Raw genomic sequence first — 23,925 nt, forward strand, 5'->3', positions numbered from 1 at the left:
AATTGTGTCCTTACAGTACAGTGCTAGTTGCAGAGATGGAGAAACAAAAGCATCCGTACAGTTAAGAATTACATTCACAGTGAGCTTCCAGAAATATGCTGACTTCACAAACTGTGAACAATATACTGAAACTTCCAGTACATAATTAGCTATTTTGGGGAGGGGAGGACTGTGGGGGAAATTCCCCCTTAAAAACAGCTAAGCAGCAATAGATACCTTGAGTCATTTACCCTAGCGGACAAAGCTTCTTACTGAGAAACTTTAGACTGGCTGAGACTTCATAGAAAAAAAAAAAATCTCATAGATCTTGCTTTTTCACTTCCTGTCTCCATCAAAAACATACCACAGTGAGTAAACTTGAGTATCCCACAAGCTTCAATTAAGTTTTTAATGACTCATTTGCATGTAGAATTTATTCTTTTAAATCATCAGACATGGGAAATTCCTGCAAAGAATTAATTTATAATAGGCTTATTTTTTCAGTTTGTTTCCCTTAAGAAAAATCAATTGGCTAACATTCCCAATGTGATGTTTAACTAGCTTTTGCATGTTATAGTTTATACCAGCTGTTGGTGTTAGGGATGGTATATTAACAGTATGAAAACCTAGAATATGACAATGAATTTAGATAGGCAGGTGCAACTAGCAATGGAAGAACGAGACAATGTTCTTTCTACATTTATGGATCCTCTCCAGATGATTATACTGTCCCCCAAATTAAGGAATGTATTATAGAATAAAGAGGGGAAAGTATATCCCATATTTCTCCACAGCAACTGTTCTTAAACTTTTTTACTTCTGGCGAAATTTGCAAACTAATTCCTTGGTTCACACTCCCTTGACATATTCAAATGTAAGGATTGCTACATAAAGAAAACTTCCTGCAGGTAACAAGCAATTCTCAAGCTACAACTCTTCCACGTTCAAGAAAGAAAGCAAACTGAACTGCAAGAAAAAAAAGACATTTTAATTATTCAAAAATTTATTTCAGATGGATTTCCAGTTCAAAATGGCAGACGCATCACAGATATTTGCCTCTAGTCTTTCTCAGACACTGCTGAAGTAAAAATAAATAAACTCACTACTCCCCAAAAAGAAAGAGGGGGAGGGAGGGAGAGAGAGTTTAGTAAATTTTCTGGATGACTGAAAATAAACAGAAGTAAGTCAATGGAGGAAGTCACCAAAAACGACAGTGGTCTCCAAAGTGGAGAACGTATAATCAGAAGATGTATTAAGAAAATATCTTCTCTTTATAGGCATTTTTAATCTCTTCGAAATCATTATTTTTGTTCATTTTAATATATAATAATATAACTGTATATATAACTTTTATAAATCAGTGAGTATCAGTAGCATACTCAAATATTTTCACTGGCTGGGAGGCCACTGCCCTAGAACAAGCCATAGGGCACCGTGGAGGAAGCAGAAGCTGGACTAAGAGTCAGCAGGTGCAACGGAAAAAGAGAGAAAGAAATGCAAACAGGGGAGTCAACAGAAGGTCTGTATAGAGGATAACTGCGCCAGTTAGCATCCCCACTGCCATCCCCATGCCCAGAACGCCAGAGTAAAACCTTTTTCATTATGGTATTTCAGGATTCTTCTACATCCTTACAACTGGTTTTTCTACTTACCCAAAAGTAAAGCTTGTGAAGCATACTCTCACCTCAAGTTTCCTAGTCTAAACAAGCCTCCTAGGAATTTTACTCAGAAATGAGAGCTAGCAGGAAGGAAAAGGTCCTATTTAATAGCCATACTAGCTACCCAAACAAATGGACATTCAAGGCAGTAAGGGAGCAAGAAGGTCCAGACTTCTCACTTGTCAAGAAACTGGGAAAATATATGAAATAATTGTTTTCATATACTGGACAATAGGCAGTGTAGGACTGCCATCCCTGAGAGAGGAGAAACAAACGAGGTGACCCCTAGATTGCCCCAGCTTTCTGTTTAGAAGCAATTTCCAGACCACAGCCACAGGGAGGAAGAACTCAAACAGAAGTCTGTAGTCTCACTGGGTTGAATATGCAGAGAGCAGAGTTGCGAAGATGAGGATGCTAAAGTAGCTAAAATTTGTGAAAGAGAATACCAACAAAAAAGCCACCCAGAATAAGAGCTTCAGAAATCTACAACTACATGGGGTCTATTAAGTCCTTGGCTGAATATCAAGCCATGCATGTGGTACTATATGAGGCTAGGCAAAGATCAGCTTTTGAGGAAAGACTGCCAAGGAGTTATAAACTGAATGAGTCCAGAGCTCACAGATGGCAAGGAATCTTTCAAGTTCTTACTGGCCAAACAGGAGAGACACAAACGAGTAATGTCTTAGAAGTAGGTGTGAACCAATCTTGAAGTAAAACCTCACTAGATCCCATCTCTAACAACAACAAAAAATACAAGCTAAAAATAAGCCTTGTATGTATGAAACTGAACCACAAGTCCCTTCAGCACCTATCAAAACAAAGTCCAACACTCTTGAATGGAACAGAACAAAATCCAGCAGTCAACAATGTTTGGCATCCAATAAAAATTTCTTAGACAAACAGACATACAGGAAAATATGGCCCATAACCAGGAGAAAAATCAGTCAACAGAAATAGACTTAGAAATGACAGAGCTTATGGAACAGCAACAAAAGACATGAAAGCAACTATTATAAATACTACAAATATGCTCAAAGACTTAAAAGAAAACATGAACATAATGAGGAGAAAAATGGAAAATATAAAAAAAAAATCAAATGGAACACGTACCAAGAAAGACTATATGCTGGACCAAAGCACGTCTTACTAACTTTAAAAAAGATTAAAATCATATAGAGTTGCTCTCTGATCACAACACAATTTAATTAGATAGAAAAGTATTTGAAAAATCTTGTGTGTTTGGAAATTTAAAAATCCATAGGTTAAAGAAGAAATAACTAAAAAGGTTTAAAGTATTTTGAATTGAATGAAAATGAAACCACATCATATCCAAATCTATGGAAAGCAAATAAAACACCATACATGTTTATATTAGAAGATATAAGCTTCTATTTTAAGAAGCTAAAAATAAGAACAAATTAAACCCAAAGTAAGCAGAAAAAGGAGATAAAGATAAAGGTAAATATCAATGGACTTGACAACAAACAATAAAGGAAATTAACAAAACCAAAAACTGGTTTATCATCAATAAAACAGACAAAACTCTATCTGTATTATCAAGGAAAAAAGACAAAACATACAAATTGCCAATCAGGAATGCAAGAGGGGATTATAGATTCCACAGGCATTAAAAAGATAAGAAGAGAATAAAGATTCTATACCAATAAGCTTTAAAAAAAAATCTAGATTATATAGATAAGTCCCTTGAAAAATATAAATTATAAAAGGTGATTCAACCAATAAGGCCCCATATCCATTAAGAAAATAGAATTTGTAGTTAATAACCTTCTCAAAAAAAAAAAAAATGCTGGGCCCAATGACTTTACTGGTAAATTCTATTAAATGTGTGAGAAATAAATAATACTAACTTGACAAAAAAAATCTTCCAAAAAATATAAGAGGTAGAAACACTCTCAACTCATTTTATAAGGCCAGCTTTACCTTAAAACCAAAATCTGAGATATTATAAAAAAAAGAAAATTACAGACCAATATCCTTCATCAATGTAGATGCAAAAATTATCAGCAAAATTTTAGCAATATATAAAAAGGCTACATCATAACCAATTGGGTTTGTTGCAGGAATGTGAGCTTGGTTAATTTTCAAAATTCAATCACTATAATTCACAGCATCTTATCTTAATAGTAAAAGAAAAACCATGTAATCAATTCAACCGTACAGAAAAAATACTGACAAAATTCAGTATCCACTCATTATAAACTCTCAGCAAACTAGGCATATGAAGGAACTTCACCAACCTGATGAAGGACACCTAGGAAAACTCACAGTTAACATCATACTTAAGGGCAAAAGACTGAAGGCTTTCTCCTTTGGGGAACAAAGCAAAAGCCTCTGCTTTCACCACTTTTACTCAACATTGTATTAGAAGTTCTAGCCAGTGAAAAGGCAAGAAGAAAAAATTAAAGACACATATGCATATATATGTGTATCTATGGGGGAAAAGTACAACTGTTTATTCTTAAATGATGTGACTGTGTATGCAAAAAACTAAAATTTATAAAGGAGCTACTAGACTAATAAGTGAGTTTTTCAAATCATGAGATACAAGGTCAACACACAAAAAGAGACTGTCCATCTATGTGTTAGCAATGAACAATTGGAAATTGAAGTTGAAAAAAATGCCATTTACAATAGCATCCAAAAACATGAAATGCATAGGGATAAATTTAACAAAATACAAGCGAGACCTTTACAATAAAAGCTACAAAACACTGATGAGGGAAATTAAAGACCTAAATAAATGGAGAGATATACTATGTTCATGATCAGAAGTCCCAACAGTGTCAATATCAATGCTTTCTCCCCAATTAATAGAGATTAAATGCTATCCCAATCAAAATCTCAGGAAACTTTTATATTAACTGACAACCTGACTCTAAAATTTATATGGAAATGCAAAGGACAAGAAGAGCCAAAACAATTTTGAAAAACAAAGTGAGAGAACTTACACTATCTGATTAAGACCCACTATAAAACTGTAGTAATCAAAACATCAAGGCACTGGCAAAAGGACAGATATATAGATCAACGGAACAGAACAGAATCCAAATATAATACAGGCCCAAATTGATATGCTCAACTGATTTTTGGCAAGGCTGCCAAGGTAATTCAGAATGAGGAAAGCATAATTTTTTTCAACAAATGGTGCTGAAATAGCTGGATATCCATATAGGAAAATGAACCCAACTCTTACCTCAAGCCACACACAAAGAATTAAATTGAATGTATCACAGAACCTAACATAAAAGCAGAATTTATAAGATTCCATATGAAAAATTGGAAAAAGTCTATATGCCCTTGGGGTAAGTAAGCAAAGATAGAATACAAAAAAAGCACAAACTATCAAGAAAAAATGATAAAGTAGACTTTAACTAAATTAAAATCTTCTCTTTGGGATACAATATTAACAAAATGAAAAGGCAAGCTAAAGACCTGCTATACATGACAAAAGACTGCTCCAGAATATATAAAGAACTCTTACAATACAATAAGATAACCCACCTTTTAAAAACAGTTGAAGTATTTGAATAGATACGTCCTCCCCAAAAGGTATCAGAATAGCCAATAAGCAAATGAAAAGATGTTCAACAATATTAGGCATTAGGTAAATGCAAATTAAAACTACAATGTGATATCAGTTCACATTCAATACAGAATGACTAAAATTAAAATGATTGACAATAGCAAGTATTTGGGAGTATGAAAATCAAATGGAGCCTTCATACACTCCTGGTGGAAATGAAATAACAAGTTTGAAAAAGTTTGGCAATTTCTTTAAAACTTAAACACACATTTGCCATACCAATCAGCAATCCACTTCTAGGTGGATTTCATGTCCAAGAAATGAAACCACATGTCACATCACTACAAAGACCTGTACACAAAGGGTCATAACAGTATTACTCATAATAACCCCAAACTGGAAACAACACAAATGAAATGGCTATCAACCAACAGGTGAATGGATAAACAAATTGTGGTAAATCCATATGATGGGAAGGAATGAACTAAACAGTCAACAACATAAAAGAATCTCAAAATAGGATCTATGAAAGCCAGACACAAAAGAACACAATACTATTGATACCGTGGTATATGAAACTCTAGAAAGGACAAATCTAACCTATAATGACAGAAAGAAGATTAGGATGCCAGAGGTCCTGTTAGGGGCAGGAGATTGACTGCAAAGATGCCTACTGGGGAAATGGGAGTATTTTAGATCTTGACTGTGGTAGTTATGGGGGTATATAAATTTGTCAAAACTCATAAAAAATGTATGCTTAAAATGATGTATTTTACTGCGTATAGATTATATATCAACAAACTTGAGTTTTTAAAAAGCTAAAGTACACATACACACACACACAAAATCACCAGACATTTAAGGAATCCTGCAGGGAGAAAAACAGAAAAGTTAACCAAAAAATAATAAACACTGACAGAAACAAAGATAACATGGAGAACATTTTTAAAATTTAGAGCAATTCAAGGAAATATTACAGAAAACCAGAGGAGGATGCTTTAAGAAAACACTAACAACAACAAGAAGCAGAGAACCAAAACAGATTCTCCTTAGTTAACAATATTAATATAATTTCCAAAAGAGTAAATTTCAATAGACATTTGGAAAATAACACAGAAATTTCTTTAGAACACAAAGCAAAAAACAAAGAAAAATAGATTAATTAGAAAATAGAGAAAAAGAAGGGAAGAGACATAGAGGTCCCAACTGAAAGACTGAATATCTGACTAAAAGGAGAACCTCAGAAAGAGAATAGAACAAATGAAGAGGAAGAAGTCATCTGTAAAATAAAATGAAGCAAATCATCACTCAGAGATTCCACAGGACACCCAGCAAACTGATTAGGGGAAAAAAAACCCCACCATACCTACACACATAGTATTTCTGAAGAATACAGTTTGTGATAAGGGCAAACAGAGCAAGAAAAATATAAAGGCAATTACTAACTCCAGGAAAAACAAAATGGTACCAGAAAGTCATGGCCTGAATAAGAAGCACACTAAAATAGGGCATATTTGAAACAAGTGATGCAGAATAAGAAAAGAGAATCCAGATGTCTCTGTTTAAGAAAGGAGGACTCTGTCAGCCTCACAGGGTTATAATGTTGGACCTGGCAAGAAGGAAACATAAAGGCCAACTATTTGGCCCAGCACTGAACTCTCTCTCTATATATATAGCTAGAGTAGTGTAAGCACTGTTTACCAGTGTTCAGCTTCCAAGGATCAACCTTTAGACAGCACAGGGAAGGCTCTGTTGTGGTTGCAGAACAGAATGCAAATGTTTAACAACTTCAGCAAAGTAGCTGATAGAAATTGTGATGTTAAAGAGAGGACAAAGTGGAGGAAAGGTTAGGGGGATAAAATATTCTCTTCTTACTAAATGGAGAATCAAGAGATACTGCCCAAAGTGAATGAACAAAATATTGATGTTTAGGGATATTATTTAAAATTATTATATGAAATAAAAACATCCCTGTCTCACAGAAGGTGAAAGAAATGACTACAGAGTAGTATTAATGAGTTAAAACCTTGTCTTTCAGAGTAGGAAGTCAATGCATATTATCTGAAGTTTAAATGTCAAGAGACAGAATATAGCATATTATCTAGACTTATGGAGGTAACTATCAGAAGCACCAAAAACAAAGAGTGAAATTAAGTTGTATCTGAGGTACTAGGATATAGTTGGGACAGGAGCCTTGCATTTTTTATCATAATCCGCTTGTACTAATCAGTACGAATGTCATGATTACAAAAAAATCAGGGGAGGGGGACACAAATTCTTTAAAAATTTTTTCATTCTTAATGAAATGCATGTCCCCACCCCTTGAATCTGTAGAGCTTTAACTCAGTAATAACCAACAAAATGTGGCAGAAGTAACATTGCCTGTTTCCAGGGATGCTGGCTTTCAGAACCGTGAACCACCAACCCACATGAACCACCAGACTTGAAAGTGAAGACACTTCTAGATGAATCAAACTCCCCACTCTTAAGTCATTTCCAGCTGATATCTTGGAGCACACACATGCCATTTTTTACTGTGCTCTGTCTGAATTCCCTACCCACTACATCCATGAACATAAGAAAATGGTTTTTTTAAGCCCCTAAATTTTGGGGTAATTTACTACATAGCAATATTAACCAGAACAATTGTTTTAATAGAAAAATGTAATTAGTTTAAATAAAAAGCTACAAACTCCCCCCTCCCCTATAAACTTGGGGACTCTACTAACAACTTCCTTGTAACTAACCTGACAACTGACTGGGAACACCATACCTTGTCTTTATTATTCTATTCCTCCCTCCTTCTCTTCTTTCCCTCCCTTCCTTCTTTCATTTTCTTTTCTTTTCCTTTATTCCTTCTCTATTATTGTTTAACAACATATTACTTAATTACCTAATAATGTATTATTTTTAGTAATATATTCTTAAATATTAATTATTATTATTTTGTGACCAGTGATGTCACAGGCCATTACATGATCACAATCAACTGTTCTAAGCAGAGAAGGAAGGTGTTTGGAAAGGCAGCACAGAATAGGAGTACTGCGAGAAGGTTCACCATGGGACTAGCCACTGGAACCTCACTACTTGTAAGGACAGATATAGCCATTTATACAAGGCTCTTTAGTAGAAAATATATCAATATTTTTATAAAAATTCACAGCCCAAAAAATCTGAAACCATGTCCTCAAATTCCACCAAAACATCTCAATCAAATCTGCAGAAACAGATATGCCCATTTAAAGTACCATTAAAACATTGCTTAATATTACTGATACGAAATTATGTTTATAATGTAATAAAAGCAGTAGTGGACGAATTAGCTCAGAAGGGATATATCTCAGAGTCCAATCTACTTGCTAGCCATTGCATTATTAAATAACTCCTAATTCCTAAGTCAGAATCCACTTTACTACCATAATTGTTAGAGACTGCATAATCCCAAAGAGTTTTAAATGTGATATTAATAAATGAATAGAAAAATAATATATCTGATAAGTTTTGGTGTTAATTTAAATTTTTACTGTCAATAAAATTATTTGTAAGAGTAATCTTCAATCACAGTTTATTTATTCACTGAGTCATTTACTCAGCAGACATTTATTGAACTATATACCAGGCATTGTTTCAGAAGCTGGGCATAAATCAGTGAGCAATACAAAAATTCCTGCCCTCATGGAGCTTATATTCTAATGGGAACCTGACATTCTATATTAATTCATGCAAATATTTGAGTGCTAGGCACAATAGGCAATGCAAAAATGGTTAAAACAGAGTGCCCAGAAAAAGCGATCAAATAACGACGCATTTTATTATCATGGATGTTAAGAATGGTACTCTGAGTTTACTCATTTAACAAGCACTGGTCTGAGGACTTTCTAAACATGCCAGAATTTTCATCTACTTTCAGATCGACAGGTTTCAGATTTTTAAGTTCACCAAGAAACTTCAGATCTTGCCTGGTTCTCTCACCTCTGCCTTCACTTAACTCATCTTTGCCCACCTTCTTTCCTTCTTTTAATGAGTATGTTGTCCTTTGAGATATACAAATATATCTCTAGACTGTTCTCTACTTGCCTAATGATAGATTCACCTCTGATTTTATCAACTAAAGTGGAAAAAACTTATACCATCTTTTTGAGACAAAGATATTTCTCTTGACTCTCCTCAAAAGTCTTGTTTTTCTAGGACTGAACTGGTACCGAGTCAACCACACCCATACATTCTCCTTGAGATCAATCCCATCACTTTGAGTCAGCGAGCACTTGAGAATAGAGAGCAAATGCCTCAGAAACAGACTTTTTTCCTTTGCACAACTAACTGGTTTAGTTGAGAACCCAACTGGCATCAGTTCTAGTCAAATGAGCAAGTAGTTAACTAAATAACCACTGAATCCCATGGGCTTAAAAAATTTTGTAATGACTAACAGGATGTCACAACTTTTCTTTTGTGTCTTAATGTGTAAAAAAAGTGTGTGTTATAAAAAAGTGTGTGTTATTTCAAAGAAGCTATGTTCTCCCAATCCTTTTAGGGAACTTACATAATTTATATGCATTTTATTCATGATCAGCACTGAGTTCCTTCTAGCCCAATCTCTAAATCTGTCTCTTGGTTTCTCGTGGCTCAACAAAAAAATATTCCATTTTTGCCTAAGGCTACTTAATAACTTCTTTAAGTGATTCTATATGGTTGGAAGGTATAGTAAATCATCGAAAACTCCCAACTTGAAACCACTCAAATAGTCTCTTGGTTTCCACTAAAAAGTTTTCAAATGTACTTGTCAGAGCCAATACCCTAAACGTTAAAAATCTACCCTTGAAATGCAAAGATGTCTTTTATTTTTCTTGCTCTGTTGCTGAATAGGTGTGATTGTTAATGCTCCTGACTTTATATTTTATATCTTCTAACAATAAAAGCCTTTTAGGAAAAATAAATATTTTCTACTAGCCATTAGGCATACCTAACACAGAAACTATGAGATTACTTAGCAATAAAAGGAAGCAATGAAAAACAAGAATTCACTAGAGATTAGTGTCCCTAAAAGAGGACTGCTTCCTTGCTGTAGATAGGACTCTTAATAATTTAAACACAGAGTACCCAGAACAAAATTTTAAATGTCATAAGGCAATCATGCCATAGGAACAGCCTCAGAAGATAAATGTATGACATAAAAATGAATAATTGTTTGAGATTCTGGAATTAAAAAAAAAGATGGAGAAAGAAAAAGCAAAGATTAGGATTAATTTGGATAGTGAAATACAAAAGTAATCATTAAGCTCCTATCAGTTTTGACAGTGTGTTCTGAGCATTTGGTCTATAGACCCTTCCACAATAAATCCATTAATGAAAAGGATAGAGCATTGGGTAAATCCGCCACCAATTTCCAATACCCAGATGAAAGATTATATTTTACTATAATTACTACAAACCCAATACACATCTTCTCAGAAATATGTAGCTCCATTCATACTGTCACAGAGGGTTGGGGTGGGAAGGATGAAAGTACTACCAATCAGTAATACAGATATCTGTATACACCAGTTTCCTCCACGAAATTATAAACTATTTGAGGGCAGGGACTCATTTTGTTAAAATATCTTACATTTGTATAATATTTTATCTTGGTGTATATAATTTCATTTGATCATAGTAACCCATTAAGGTCCAAAGAATAGTAATAATTCCTATTTTATTGTAAGGAAATGACAGCCAAGAGATAAGAATTTACCCTATGTCACATCTAGTAAGTGGAGGAGTCGGGAAAGAGATCAGTCTTCTGACTCTGAGTCCATGAGCAGCAACATATTTTAAACTTATTAATATTATTATAGAAAATTTCAAATATATCCCAATGAACACAGACTACTACAAAGAACCTCCACAGCTTCAACAATGATCAACTCATAGCTCCGTCCTGTTGCATCTATACCCCATTTTACAACAAATTCCAGACCTCATACCATTTTGGGGGTAAACATTTCAATATGTACTTTTTATGATCACTGCCTTAATCCCATTTAACAAAAGGTTGAACATAGCAGATGCTCAGTAAATACTTGTTGACTGCTAGAGACTTCACCTATGTTTTCAGACATTATTACTCATTTCTGACTAATAAAATTAAATTCTTTTTTTTGAGACAGAGTCTCACTTTGTTGCCCCGGCTAGAGTGAGTGGCGTGGCGTCAGCCTAGCTTACAACAACCTCAAACTCTTGTGCTTAAGCGATCCTACTGCCTCAGCCTCCCGAGTAGCTGGGACTACAGGCATGCGCCACCATGCCCGGCTAATTTTTTCTATATATATTTTTAGTTGTCCAGATAATTTTTATTTCTATTTTTAGTAGAGACGGGGTCTCGCTCAGGCTGGTCTCGAACTCCTGACCTCGAGCGATCCATCCGCCTCGGTCTCCCAGAGGGCTAGGATTACAGGCGTGAGCCACCGCGCCCAGCCTTAAAATTAAATTCTGAATTCCTAAATGGCACATACTCATTCCGTCATTCACAAATATTTATTCTGGGCTACAAGATGCCAGGCATGATGCTAAGTGCTTGGGATACAGCAAGGAATGAGACAACATAGTCTCTTCTTTCAAGAACCTTGCATTCATTTATTCTGTATGTACACATGCATGTGAACACACAAATACCAACCACGTGTGTCCTGAGAAACCAGAATTAGTTCAAGCAGGAGGAATATTTCTTAACTAAACCTACCAGTGTGTCAAGGTAGAATCCAAATTCTCTGTACACAAATTATGAAGAGGAGTAGAAGACAAGGCTTAAATGGAATTAGAAATCATCACCTTTTAGAAATTATTTTTATCTAATTCTGTTTTTCCACTATTGAAAGCCAAAGAAATTAAAATTAACGGAGGAAAAAAAAAGTAGAATTCATGCAATTGACTAAAATGTATTTATAATACGTTACATTCTGACATTTAAAAATGTTCAAATCATTTTCAATTTTTACTTAATGTGTGTGCATTTCCTAATGTTAATGTCTTCCTTGTGGTATACAAATAAAGTCCAAGATCGCACAGTTGACTATAGGAATGAATTACTTAAACTTTGAAATTCACTTTAATATAAACTATATAGATTGGAGTAAAACAAAAGTGAAACTTTCTTTTTTCAGTATTTAAATTATTTCCCAGGAAACCCAGTAATCCAATATGCAGATCCATTCTCCCTCTTTGACACCCCTTAGTATTAACATTCTTTCATATGGTGGAAATAATCCATATGGTCCCTCCTTAATAACTGGACCCTTTTTTCATGATTTCACTCATTTGCTACTTACTCATTTTATTTCCACTGGATGTAAAGTGTAAATGGACATGATCACAAAACACTGGAGCTTACAAATGGGGTGTGAAAAGGTATAGGGTCAGAAGAGGGTGGCCATCGGAGGTGTGAAAAATTAATATTATATCTTATGTAACAGAATTAATATAAGGGGGCAGATATATGCTAACTGCCATAAAGGAGGTCCAAAGTTGTCAGTGCTCAAAGGAAGCAAAAATGTTACCCAAATGTAGGTATTAAGGACAATAGGACAAAGAAGGTGGCATTAGAAGTTGGCCTAGAAGGATAGATATAATTTCAACAGATAGACAGAGCTGTGTGGGAGGGACACCAAGCACACATTCCAAGATCAGTCCAATTAAAGTTCCAGAGGTAGATGTCAAGAAATTGCACTTGAGGAAATGGAACTGTACATCTACCTGTGGGATACATGTAATAAATACATAAAGAACACTAGAAAATCCTATCAAACCAAAGCTAGTATCGTATTGAAGAGAAAAAAATGGGTAGTCAGGAAAAGTTTAAAATATCAGTAAGTATTTGAAGGCTCTTACTAAATAGACTTCATGTGTATATGCCTTACAGTTAATAACCAATAATTTCCCAATGTCAAAGTGAGTCCAAGATACATGCTAATGCTGTACGCAACTCTAAAGGATGAAAAGTGATCATCTAAGGGGTTTATAATTTAATTTATTCCACTTAATTCATTCATTCAGGAAACATCTACTGGCTAACCAATAGTTACAGATACCATGTTATTTAAGGACATGAAATACACAATCCTTACTCTTAAGTCAGTAAACATAAAGTCATTAAACTGAAAATACTTTTATGTCTCAAGGGAGTTTCTCCTGGAATGCAATGGCCATCAGTCAACCTGTATTGCTAATGTTGGATATGAACTTCTGTTTGAATCTTAGCTATTCTCAATCAATTTGTATCTACAATGCATATAATCATGGAATAAAATCGTTGACTAAAAAAAAGACAGATTTTTTTGCATTTATAAAATGATTCAAATTTTATGGTTATAAAACAGACCAAATGGGGTTGGACTAGGTTAAATCTAAGATGCCTTCCAATTAAAAATCCTCATGCTGTGATTCTAATTCTACTTAACTAAATCCTTTAGGAGGTCCAGATAATAGGAATCAATAATTAAAATGGCTACTTAAATCACAAAGCCAGTAGTTGTCCAAATTTAGGAAAACTACTACAGGCAAAAGATGGGCCAAGGATGATGAATAATAATCCTGTCATACATGGCCTTTCAGGCTACAAATGTACACTTGCACAGATGCCTGACACATGCCATACAATACCTTTATTTCACATCTTGGGCAAGAGCAGTTACTTGTGCAGCTGGTAAAACAAAAATCAGGCATGACAGCAAACTGGTGATATTCAAGACAAACTGGCCAGTGGCTCTTACAAAAATCCTCTCTGTTTGCTGGCCTGCCTGTCCTACGAAACTTAGCATCTATGGATCACCACTCCAATGGCGACCCTTATGTAGGAATGCTTGTTATCAACCACTGGTGCCCATCTTTAGTGCTGCCTCCTGAACCTTGGACAAAGCCCAACATCATACTACTATTTCCTCCTGTTATCAATTCACCTACACCCAGACTTCATCTCTGCTGTGTCTGTTACATCAAGAAACTCACAATTAATTTACTTCCTATGAAGACTGGGAAGCTCATCTAAACCTCATGAAAAATAGCAATAGTATGATTAGTTCCTCAGGAATCATGGATAACACATATTTGCATAACAGTCTGAAGGCTCTTATGGTGGCTAATTTTCAAATATTATGGTGTTTACTTCATTAACTGGGTGGTAGGTGCTAGAGTCACATTATATAGTGTTTCATTTATCAGACATGTTTCCAAGCATTTCAATGTTTCCTGTTGTTCTTTGTCTAAAATGAATTCAATATAATTACTGAATTATTTAACTATATTATTTACCTATATTATTATTATGTAACTATAGCTTTTTAAATTATCATAATTATAACCCAAATTCTTTAAAAGCAGAATTTAATGGAATAATCCTCATATTAATACTTTTATACAGATAGACCTCAGTAGGGCATACTGCAGAATTCAGGAATTTCCTGAATTGATATGTCACTTATTCCTGGCAAACCATCACCTTTGTCTACATATAATTCATTTTTTCCAAACTAGAAATATACTCACTTGATTTAACTCCATCCATCAACCACACAAAAAATTTTGATTCCTACTCAGCTTTAAGAACAAGTCAACAACTTGACCTACAAAGTGTCTTCCAACCCTAATACCTATGATTTTACAAAGGTAGAGTGAAAGTACGGGGTGTTTTCTCCTTAAAAAAACATTCCTAAGGAATCATTAATAGTGAGGCATATTTTTTTAAAAAAAGAAATTTTACTTTTAATAAGAAGTCTATTTTCATAGATATTCATTTATCCATGTCTTAAGCATAGGAAAATACCCCAAGAGATATTCAAGTTTATATAAGTTTCCCTCTTACAGTCCATTTTCTCCTTGATGCTGTAGAGAAATTCTAATAATTCCATGTTGATAATAGTTGTATAAAAAGGATACAACTGCAGTGTCAAAAATTCAGCATTATCTAGTTCTTCAAAAACAAGGAATGAGCAAAACACCATTGTGAAAATGTTTGTTTACTACACAGCCTTGATAAACTGGAAACTTTTCAAGGAACTCTTAGAGAATGAAGGAAGAAACATACTTTTAACATCCTGAAACTTAAAAGAAGAATTAAATTGCTTTTCCTGCTTTTATCATAACAAACTCTAATAAATACATTATTCTACCACAAAATTACACTTTTATTTAAAAAGATTCCCACAAACGAACCCACTTGAAGACCTGGCTTTACCCATATTTAGTCAAATAATATGCCAGGGTTCTTCTACCCTGTTAATAATTAGGTTTCCTCGAGAAAATTGTATTTTTACTCTCCTTTTACGCTATATTTATTACTGAGATCTTTAAAAAGAGAAAATAAAGCAAACTCTCCTTGGACAATCATTGAGCTGCACAGCCTCTTCTTCATTTTTTTTTTGTTTGTTTTTTGTTCTTAAAGCAGTGACTAAATATTCTAATACTAACAATCTGACATATTTAGACATTTAGACACCACAAGTTTATTCACTGATATGCAACAACTTTTTGTTTCCAGAGCCAATACTTGAATTTAAATTGCTTTTACTGCTACACTAATAAATTTAATCCCTGGGGGCAATACAGGTAGCACTTACCTGTATCTCTTCCAACATAGGATACTATCATGTATCAGGGATATGGTAAGCATCTTATTCCTTCAAACACAGGGAGAACTACTTGAGGAGAGTAGCCAGCTTTGACTTACCCAGGTATCTTTTCCAGCACTTAGCCTCACAGTTTTTAAAGAGCAGGTACTTCCTAAATACTTGTTGAATAAATGGAGCTCAAATGTTCACATGTATTCTTTATGTCAATGCCTTCATAATTATATATTATAGATCAAGGTGAAATTTAATCTTCAAAAAGCATTTGATTTTGATTTTTTTTAATTTCAGCATATGATTGTGATTAATATTTTGGTTAGGCTGCCTACTCAATCAGCAAATTCCTGGTAACTAAATTATCACAAATATTAGTTGCTCTATAAAACTGGTTAAGCATAGCAAAAAATAAGGCAACTGAAATAAATGGGAGCAAATTTTTAAAGAAAAAAAAAGAACTGCTCATCTCATTACAAGGTAAGGTCAAGTGTAGATATTTTTTCAGATTTGTTCACTGCTGTATCCCTAACTTCTAGAAGTATCTGGCCCATAGTAGGCCCTCAGTAAACATTTGGTGAATGAACAGAATGCTGACAAAACATGTTATTATTTTATCTCTCTCTCTCTTTTATAGTTCAGGATGTTAGAACAGGATCCATTTGTGGAGTGCAGAAGCTCCAATATAGGTATATACCGAAGTCTGATTCTGGCAAGGGTTCCAGGATTTGGGATTACCAACTGTAAAATAAGGGTAAATTTACATCCCAGACACTGACTGGCTGATCAAGCTTGGGCCTGGGATACATCAAGTGCAAGTAAGCAAGAATTTAAAGTCATTATCCCTGTATGTGCAGGTAGTACCAGTGCCAGCAATAACAAGTCCACTTTTCTGGCAAATCCATCAAAATTAAATCCTAAACTTTTGAAAAAACTAATATGTTTATTATGCTCCTGCTAGCTTAGAGGCTTAACTATCCGGGGAGGGCCTATAATTATGATCAATTACTTATGACTCGAAGGCACTTATAAAAGCATCTGCCCTTTTAAGAAACCATTAAAGGACCAGGCATAAGACTGTAAAACTGATCATGGGGCAACAATAAATCACAGGTTTGGGGGCCCAACTGACAACTTTCCCTTGGAAGGAAAAGAATTGTCACCTGTCCTTGATTTCCTGACCCTGCCTGAATAAGTATTAGCAACCTCTAAAATCTGGAATTCTTACTCTGGCCAAGCAAGTCATGGGGGCCAATGGTTGCCCCAAGGCAGAGGCAGAAGAGAAGAAACAGGAAGGAAACAAAAAGGAATGGGGATCTGCAGCTCGTGAGGGTGACATCATCAATAATTTCCTCAAATGTCACTGAATTTCATGGCATATGACTGATAGTCCTTTCTGACAAACTACAGGCTAATTATACTCAAGTAGCTTCTTGGTTCCAGAGCCTATAATATCTAGGCTTGGATATGATTTGTTCTATAAAAAAGGTCAGGTGAATTGTTGCCTTCCTGGCAAGTTGCTCCAGGGCAAGAGTCCCACTGATCTGCTGGAATATAAATAATACTTACATATTTGAAGTACTTTTAAATTTACAAAGTGCTTTCACAGACACTATGTCACTTTATCCTCACAGCTCTTAAGAGATAGGTGCCATCATCATCACTTAAGTAAAAATAATTTTAGAAAACAATGCCTTTGTCTTCAATGCATAAGTATATCCTCCTCAAGTTCACAGTACAGAATCCAAGGAATGGGTCAGTTAGAAATCTCTAAAGATAAGCCAATCTCAAGAGGATAAATAAAAAGAACAGGATGGATCAGAGAAAATCTACCAGAAAAGTCTTCCTCTGTCACAAGAATGGATTGTGCTTTGTAAATGACAGTGTTACACAGGGGTGCCTCTGTAACACCTCTATGTTGGAAGAATATTATTTTATTTATGTATGTAATAATCACTCTTAATTGGATACTCCATAGGTAACAGACAAAATAAAACAAGAGCACTGTAAAACTTTAATGCTGGAAATCAACCTTTGGGAAGCATTTAGGTGATTCCTCTAGGAAAATAAGTTACAGGGGCTAAATGGACCCTCCTCTTTTCCCTCCAATATCACAAAGACACCCCCACCCCACCCCCGCCCCGAAGGGATTTTCTTGTTTTTAACAAAGAAAACACACACACAAAAAGGTAGTCTATTGCTTTTATATATAATCACATCTTCCCACTCATTCTCTCAGTCTCAGTATCTTTTGTCCTTCCCTCCTTCACTAGCTAACGCAGAGGTATAATGGGGTCCTATCTTTATAGCCATTTACTACCTTATTTATGTATTTATGATTCTTTGCTGCCTTTTAGCCTGAGTCTAACTGTGTTGGGAACAAAGCGCCACACAAATCACCAGCCTGGGATAAGAGGAGACAAGTTAAAACCTCCCAGGAAGATTCTGTAGACACTTGGGCTCCCTGAGTCTATAGAGGGTTTGGTATTTCAAAGGTCAGTCTTGGGTCTCTCCACTTTGATGACTAATGTTAAATTGTTTTACTTTTTACAAAAATATTTAGCTGTGCTTATTTACATAATTTCATCCACAGCACACACAGTAGGCATGTATTTGTTGAACAGAAACTTTAGACAGAGGAGAAGACAGATCTCCTTTCTCCAGCACATTATCTTAAGAATTGAGAAAGGTAAAATCACAATCCAATTTGCACAAGTTTCTAGGCATTCTTTTTCAACTTAAAGCTATGCATCTCTGCTTAGAAAAGAAAAGGATGACACAATCAATGTCAAACACATAATGGGGAAATTCCAGGATCACTAAGAAAACACCATTATCTCAAGTCACACATATTTCCATTTAACACTGATTACCATACAGGAGAGAACTGCTGTCTCCCTGCCCACTCGCAAAACCATCCGCGGTAAGCACGGGCAGAACAATTAGAATCTAAAGATACCACATCTTGGCCTCACATCTAACCCGTTGGAGAATGAGTCTAAGAGCTACGCCAGCCCAGAGATATAAAGCAATACGGACACATAGGTACGCTTTCAAAACGATGCTGTTTGAAATTGGGCATCAACATTGAAACCCCTTAGACCACCAGGAATCATTCCCATTATGCAACTTTAACAAAGTGAAACTGTGAGTGTGATTTTCTTAAGTTTTCTGCATTTTTTAAACCTGATTTATACCAGGCTCCACCCGTAAAGTTCTTACTAATTATCACACCGCATCCTCATTCTCAGGCTCTCAAAAATTCCCCAAAGGCACGGCCAGTAAAAATATGCGGGGGCTAGCAGGGCGTGTCTCTTGTGTCTCTAAAAGGCACCCAACTGCCCCGGACCCTCCTTCAGGGCGAGCAGGAGAAAACAGTTAGACGTTGCACAGCGGCGGGGAAGCCTGCGGGAGTCAAGCCTTCTGCCTTGTCTTTCGCTGCCTGTCTGGCAAGGTCACCTGCTCTGGCTCTCGGCTCTGTCGCCAAAACTTACTCCAACTCTGCAAGGTCAACGGCTCGCGCCGGGCCTCCCTAGCCGCCCCCCTGCCCCGCACCTTCCTGGGCCCGAGGTTCCCTGGCCCAGCCCTCCGCGGGCGCAGCTCCCGACTCACCTGACCACATTGGGGTGCTCGAAGGTCTCCAGGTGCCTCAGCACCGCCACCTCGCGGATGGTGGAGAGCGGCATGCCTTCCTCGCCCGTCTGCACCCGCACGCGCTTCAGCGCCACGAAACGGCCTCCGTTCTTCAAGTCGCGGGCCTTGAACACCTTTCCATAGGCGCCCTCCCCGATCTCCGCCACGCACTCGTACTGCTGGTCGGCGCGGCTCAGGCCGTCCTTCTCCATGCCGCCTGGACGCCGCCCGGCGCGGCGCCGCTGGGGCGGGCGGGGGGTGCGCTCGACTTGGTCGCGGCCGCCGCTCGTCCCCTACGGGGCTCCCGGGAGCTCGGTCTCGCTCGCCTTCGCCCCCAGCCGGCTCAGGCGCTCGGGCGCTGGGGCTCTCGCGACCGCCGAGGCTGGCTGGAGCGACCTCCCCGCGGGGCTGGCGCAACCCTAGTGCCGCCGCCGCGAAACTCCGCCTGCAGAGTCGCCGCCACTGCCGCCGGAGGAGCGAGCCGATCCCTCCTCTTCCCTCCCCGAAGAGAAGTCTTCTGCACAGACACGGAGATGATTACATAGTCTCTACCCGAGCGCGTCTCAGTCCACAATCATCGCACCTAAAAGAGGAGACGAGAGGACAAGAAAGTGCAATCAGACATCCCAGAAGCCTTCCTTGGGGTTCCTCCAGACTCCCCTCCTCCTCCTTCACGAGGTCCCCATCGCTACCCTCCGCGCGCTCCTGCCCTCTCCCAAGCGGCTTAATCCTTCCTGATTGCTCCGAGAAAGCGAAGTTACTTTTCTTTCCTTGCAGGGCTGGAGCCGCCTTCGCGCGGAGAGGTTGCAGGGGCCCCTCGGGGATAAGCGCGCGGCGCGGGACGCAGTGGAACGGGAGGGGGCGTGCCGAGCAGCCCAGAGTGTGCCGGGAGCGCGGGGGAGGGGAGGCGCCGGGCACGTCAAAGTCACGGCTTAATATTTATCCCTATATCATTGTGTTGCGCTTCTACCCTCCCAGCTCCCCGAGGCCTGGACGTGCAGGGAGAGGGGGTCCAGGGGTGCCGGGGGGCGTTCAAGGGTCGTGCACAAGCTGGTGTGGAGGGACTGTGGGTCCACCCGTGTGGGGCCGCAGAATGTGGGTGGGGGCTCCCAGGACCCTGTAACCCGATGCTTGGAGTGTGCGAGAAGGGGTGGTCAGACATCTGCTCGGAAATTGCTTCCTTTCTTTCTACTTTCAGTTTTTCAACGAGGAGACATTTAAAAACGACTCGCACAACACAAATAGTCTTTTTGGGGTAAAGGAGTCCCGGTTGGAAAGGAATTCTTCTCCGACTGGGAGGACCTCCCTGGTGGAAACCCAGGGAAGCCAAGCCATCTGGTCGGGGAGGGCTGGGGCTACTCGGGGGTGGGCGAGCCAGAGGTTCGGGAGGGGGGAGTCCCCCATGGGATCCCAAGGGTGGGAGAAAGAGGTGTTCGCCACACTTTCGCTTGTCGTCTCCTTCAACGATAACTTCACAGTAAGATAGCATAACCACGACTCGCCCTGAAGTTTTCAACTGATTTCAACCTGAGCAAAACTCAACCTCCCTCTAAAAGGGTGAGGGGTGGTGGGGAGTAAATGCTGCGCCTCTGAGGGTGAGAGAGAAGGAGCTGTGCCTTCGGGGCCGGGACTCGGGAACCTCTCTCCACTCCCAGGACCGTCCCCGAAGTAGGTAGCGGAGGTGGCCGCTCCAGTCCCCCTTCTGCTTGAGGCCCAGTCCGGTCTGCAGCCGGACGCCCCCGGGACCCTCTGCACAACAAAGCGCAGAAGCGGGGGTACCCGAACTTTCCCTGCCTACTCAGCGATCTAGGACCTAGGGAGCCTCCCTCCCCCACGGCCGCGGCGGCCTCGGCCGGACATTCGCCACGCCGGCCGCGTGTCCGTAATTCCCGGGGCGCCTCAGAATTACCTGTCCCGCAACCGCTGGCCCGCTCGCCTTCTGCAGGAATTAAAGAAACAACAAACGGCCCGACGCCCACGGTCTGCGGGCGGAGCGGACCGCAGCGAGGGCAGAGCCTCTCGCTCTTACTCTATTCAGAACTTTCCTTAAAGCCGAGGGAAGAGCCCCCAGAGCCCGCCCGGGGGTCTGAGTCAGGTCGAGGGCCACACAGGTAGCCGGGGAGCAGCAGTCGGCCGCCCAACCCGCCTCTCCCGCGTCCCCCTCCCCCTCTCGCCGGAGTCCGGCCCCGGGCTCCGCAGCGAAGGAAGCGTCGGGGACGTCCCACCCCCGCAGGGAACTGCGCCCGCTGCCCCCGCCCGGCCCCGCACCGCCCGTCCTGGCTCTCCACCCCCCCTCGCCCCCCAGACGGTCGGCTGCGGCGGAGAGAAACCGGAGCAGCAATGCCTTTTCCCCCCCTCTCCTCCACTTTTTTTTGTTGTTGTTGTTGCTTTCCCACGCTGGCTGAATGTGACTTGACCCCATTTCAAAAAAGTTTGACATAGTGCTTCAACATTTCCGCATTCCTCCGCGACTACAAAGGCTGCAGCCGCCTCCTTCTGCTTTCTGTCTCTGCTCTCTGTCTTCACACTCAATGAAATCCTTCATGTGCCTCTCCCGAAGCTTGCCAAGCACCACAAGGGTCGCCACCAGCGCAGCGACAAGAGGCCACACCGGGGACCGCGACTCCCGCGTGTGCGCACACGCAGATGCGCCCATATGCAAACAGGCGCGCTGCGGGGCCCAGAACTGCTCACCGCGGGGCGTGCGTTTTAACCCCGGTATTTTAAATTATAAAAGTAAACTTGCAAACTAAAGCAAACGTGCGTCCTCGCGGGGCTCCCAGCCAGGGCACTGGCAGGCTGCGTACACTCTTCTGTGCATAACACGCCCGCAGGAAGCCTGCGTTAACATTTGTCTCGTGGTGGGGAAGGTGGAGCCCACACCCACACCTCAGTGAGCTGGCGAGAGAGCTTTCGCGGGGAAATAAAAATGGGGCACGGAAGCACATTCTCCAGCATGGAGTCTCCGGAGGCAATGCATTTTAAACCCTAAATGTGAATTATGTGCGTCTCCGAGCGGAATTCAAGTTCCCTTTGGAGAAGGTGGATGGAGAGTGTACGTGTGGGTGGGTGTGCGCAGGGATATGTGGGAACAGGATTCGGTGTCGGGAGTGTCCGTGTGCGATGTCCCCCTCTCGTCACATTAGGAAAGACTCCTCAAGTTCCCCAAAACTGGCCCCCGTAACCTACCCCGTCTCAGTTCGTAAGGGGTTAACCAAAGCCGATTCGGAGGACACACACTCCCCCCCACCCCACACGCACATTTTTGCCTCGGACCCTGGCCAATCCCCCTGATCTCCCCCGGGACCCCCCACCCGGCAGCCCACCCACTCGAGCCCACAGTTCCTCACCTGCGGGGCCGGGTCGCGTCGGGCGTCCCGTGGGGGCTGCGAGTGTCAGTTCGACCTCCGCACGTGTCCACGGCCGCGCCGAGCAGGTAACCAGACTCGGGGGAAGGAGTTACCAGCACTCTCCGGCGAGGGGGTGGGCACAGCCGCGGAGGGCGGAGGGACTGCGAGGGCGCCGCCCGCGCCGCTCGCTGGGGGCGGACGGGGGCGGCGGGGCTCCGGCCGGCGCTGGGGGCCCGAGCCGGGGAGGCAGCGGGGGCGACCGCGCGGCGGGGGCGGGGACCGGCGCGGCCGACTCTGCCTGCGACCCACCCCGCGGCGGGGGCTCGCGGCGCAGTGGCAAGCAAGTGTGCAAATTAAAGCCTTCCGGAGAGAGGAGAGGCGGCCGAGCCCCGGCTGTGTTCTGAGCTTCCCAGCTCCCCAGCTCTCCGCCGCGAGTGGGGGGCGAGAAGGGGGAGAGTTCAATGAAAATTTCCGGCGTTCACTGCAAGCGGAGTGAGGGGGATCCCGCGACTAAAACACGCGGCGTGAGAGGCAGAGAGTGGGACGTGTCGTCGGGGGTCGGCGGAGTTTCCAAACCCAGGGTCGCCCACAGTTGGGGTTTTGACAGGGCGAGGCGGGGGTACCAGCAGTCTGTGACGTGGACGGATGGGAAAAACACAAAACAACCAACAATAATTATGAGGGGCCAGTGGGGTGGTAAATACCACCACTTTCCAAGAAACTGAAAAATCAGACCAAAAAATAACTCTTCTCTATTAAAAAAAAAAATTGGCAAGATGCCTTGCAGAAAAGAAAATACTAATCTGTCCAAGCACTTTTCACTTTCAGCATGAGCTACATTTGTTTTGTTTTCCTTCGCTTCCTTTCGGCCTTACAAAGAAAGCCCTATCTTTTCCTTTTGGACAAAGGATATGGTTTGGAAATTGTCAGGCACTCTTGTGGTTAAAGATCTACTTGAAGGGGCTGGCGAGTTCACAATTATTAAGTGGTTAGTAACTGCTGAGGATTCACTAAGGTATTTCTGAGGAGCTAAAACAACTAAAATTTGGTGTAAATAATAGAACTGCAAGGTAATAGACACAGACACAAAGAAGAATGCTCAGTTTAAATACATTATTGGAATTCTGAAATTTGAAACCTTGTAAGAATGTATACTTTACCTGCTGAGAAAACTT

The 23,925-nt window shown here is 40.3% G+C and overlaps 1 protein-coding gene across 5 annotated transcripts in view; it reads right to left on the minus strand.

Moving 5' to 3' along the window:
* Positions 1-22,898, minus strand: part of CDK6 (cyclin dependent kinase 6) — a 197,762-nt gene extending 174,864 nt beyond the window's left edge. For 2 of the 5 annotated variants that reach the window (XM_045565171.1, XM_045565175.1), the window contains exons 1-2: positions 20,162-20,280; positions 19,380-19,983 (exon numbers count right to left, since the gene is read on the minus strand). In XM_045565171.1, coding sequence (XP_045421127.1) covers positions 19,380-19,612 — 233 coding nt within the window. In that variant the 5' untranslated portion in view covers positions 19,613-19,983; positions 20,162-20,280. Of the gene's footprint in view, positions 1-19,379; positions 19,984-20,092; positions 20,281-21,309; positions 21,577-22,750 lie in introns of those variants that run through there. The other 3 variants (XM_045565172.1, XM_045565174.1, XM_045565173.1) reach the window with 3 other exon arrangements.
* Positions 22,899-23,925: the final 1,027 nt, after the last annotated feature.

This window comes from Lemur catta, chromosome 11 (assembly GCF_020740605.2).
Source record: "Lemur catta isolate mLemCat1 chromosome 11, mLemCat1.pri, whole genome shotgun sequence".
Lineage (NCBI taxonomy): Eukaryota > Metazoa > Chordata > Mammalia > Primates > Lemuridae > Lemur > Lemur catta.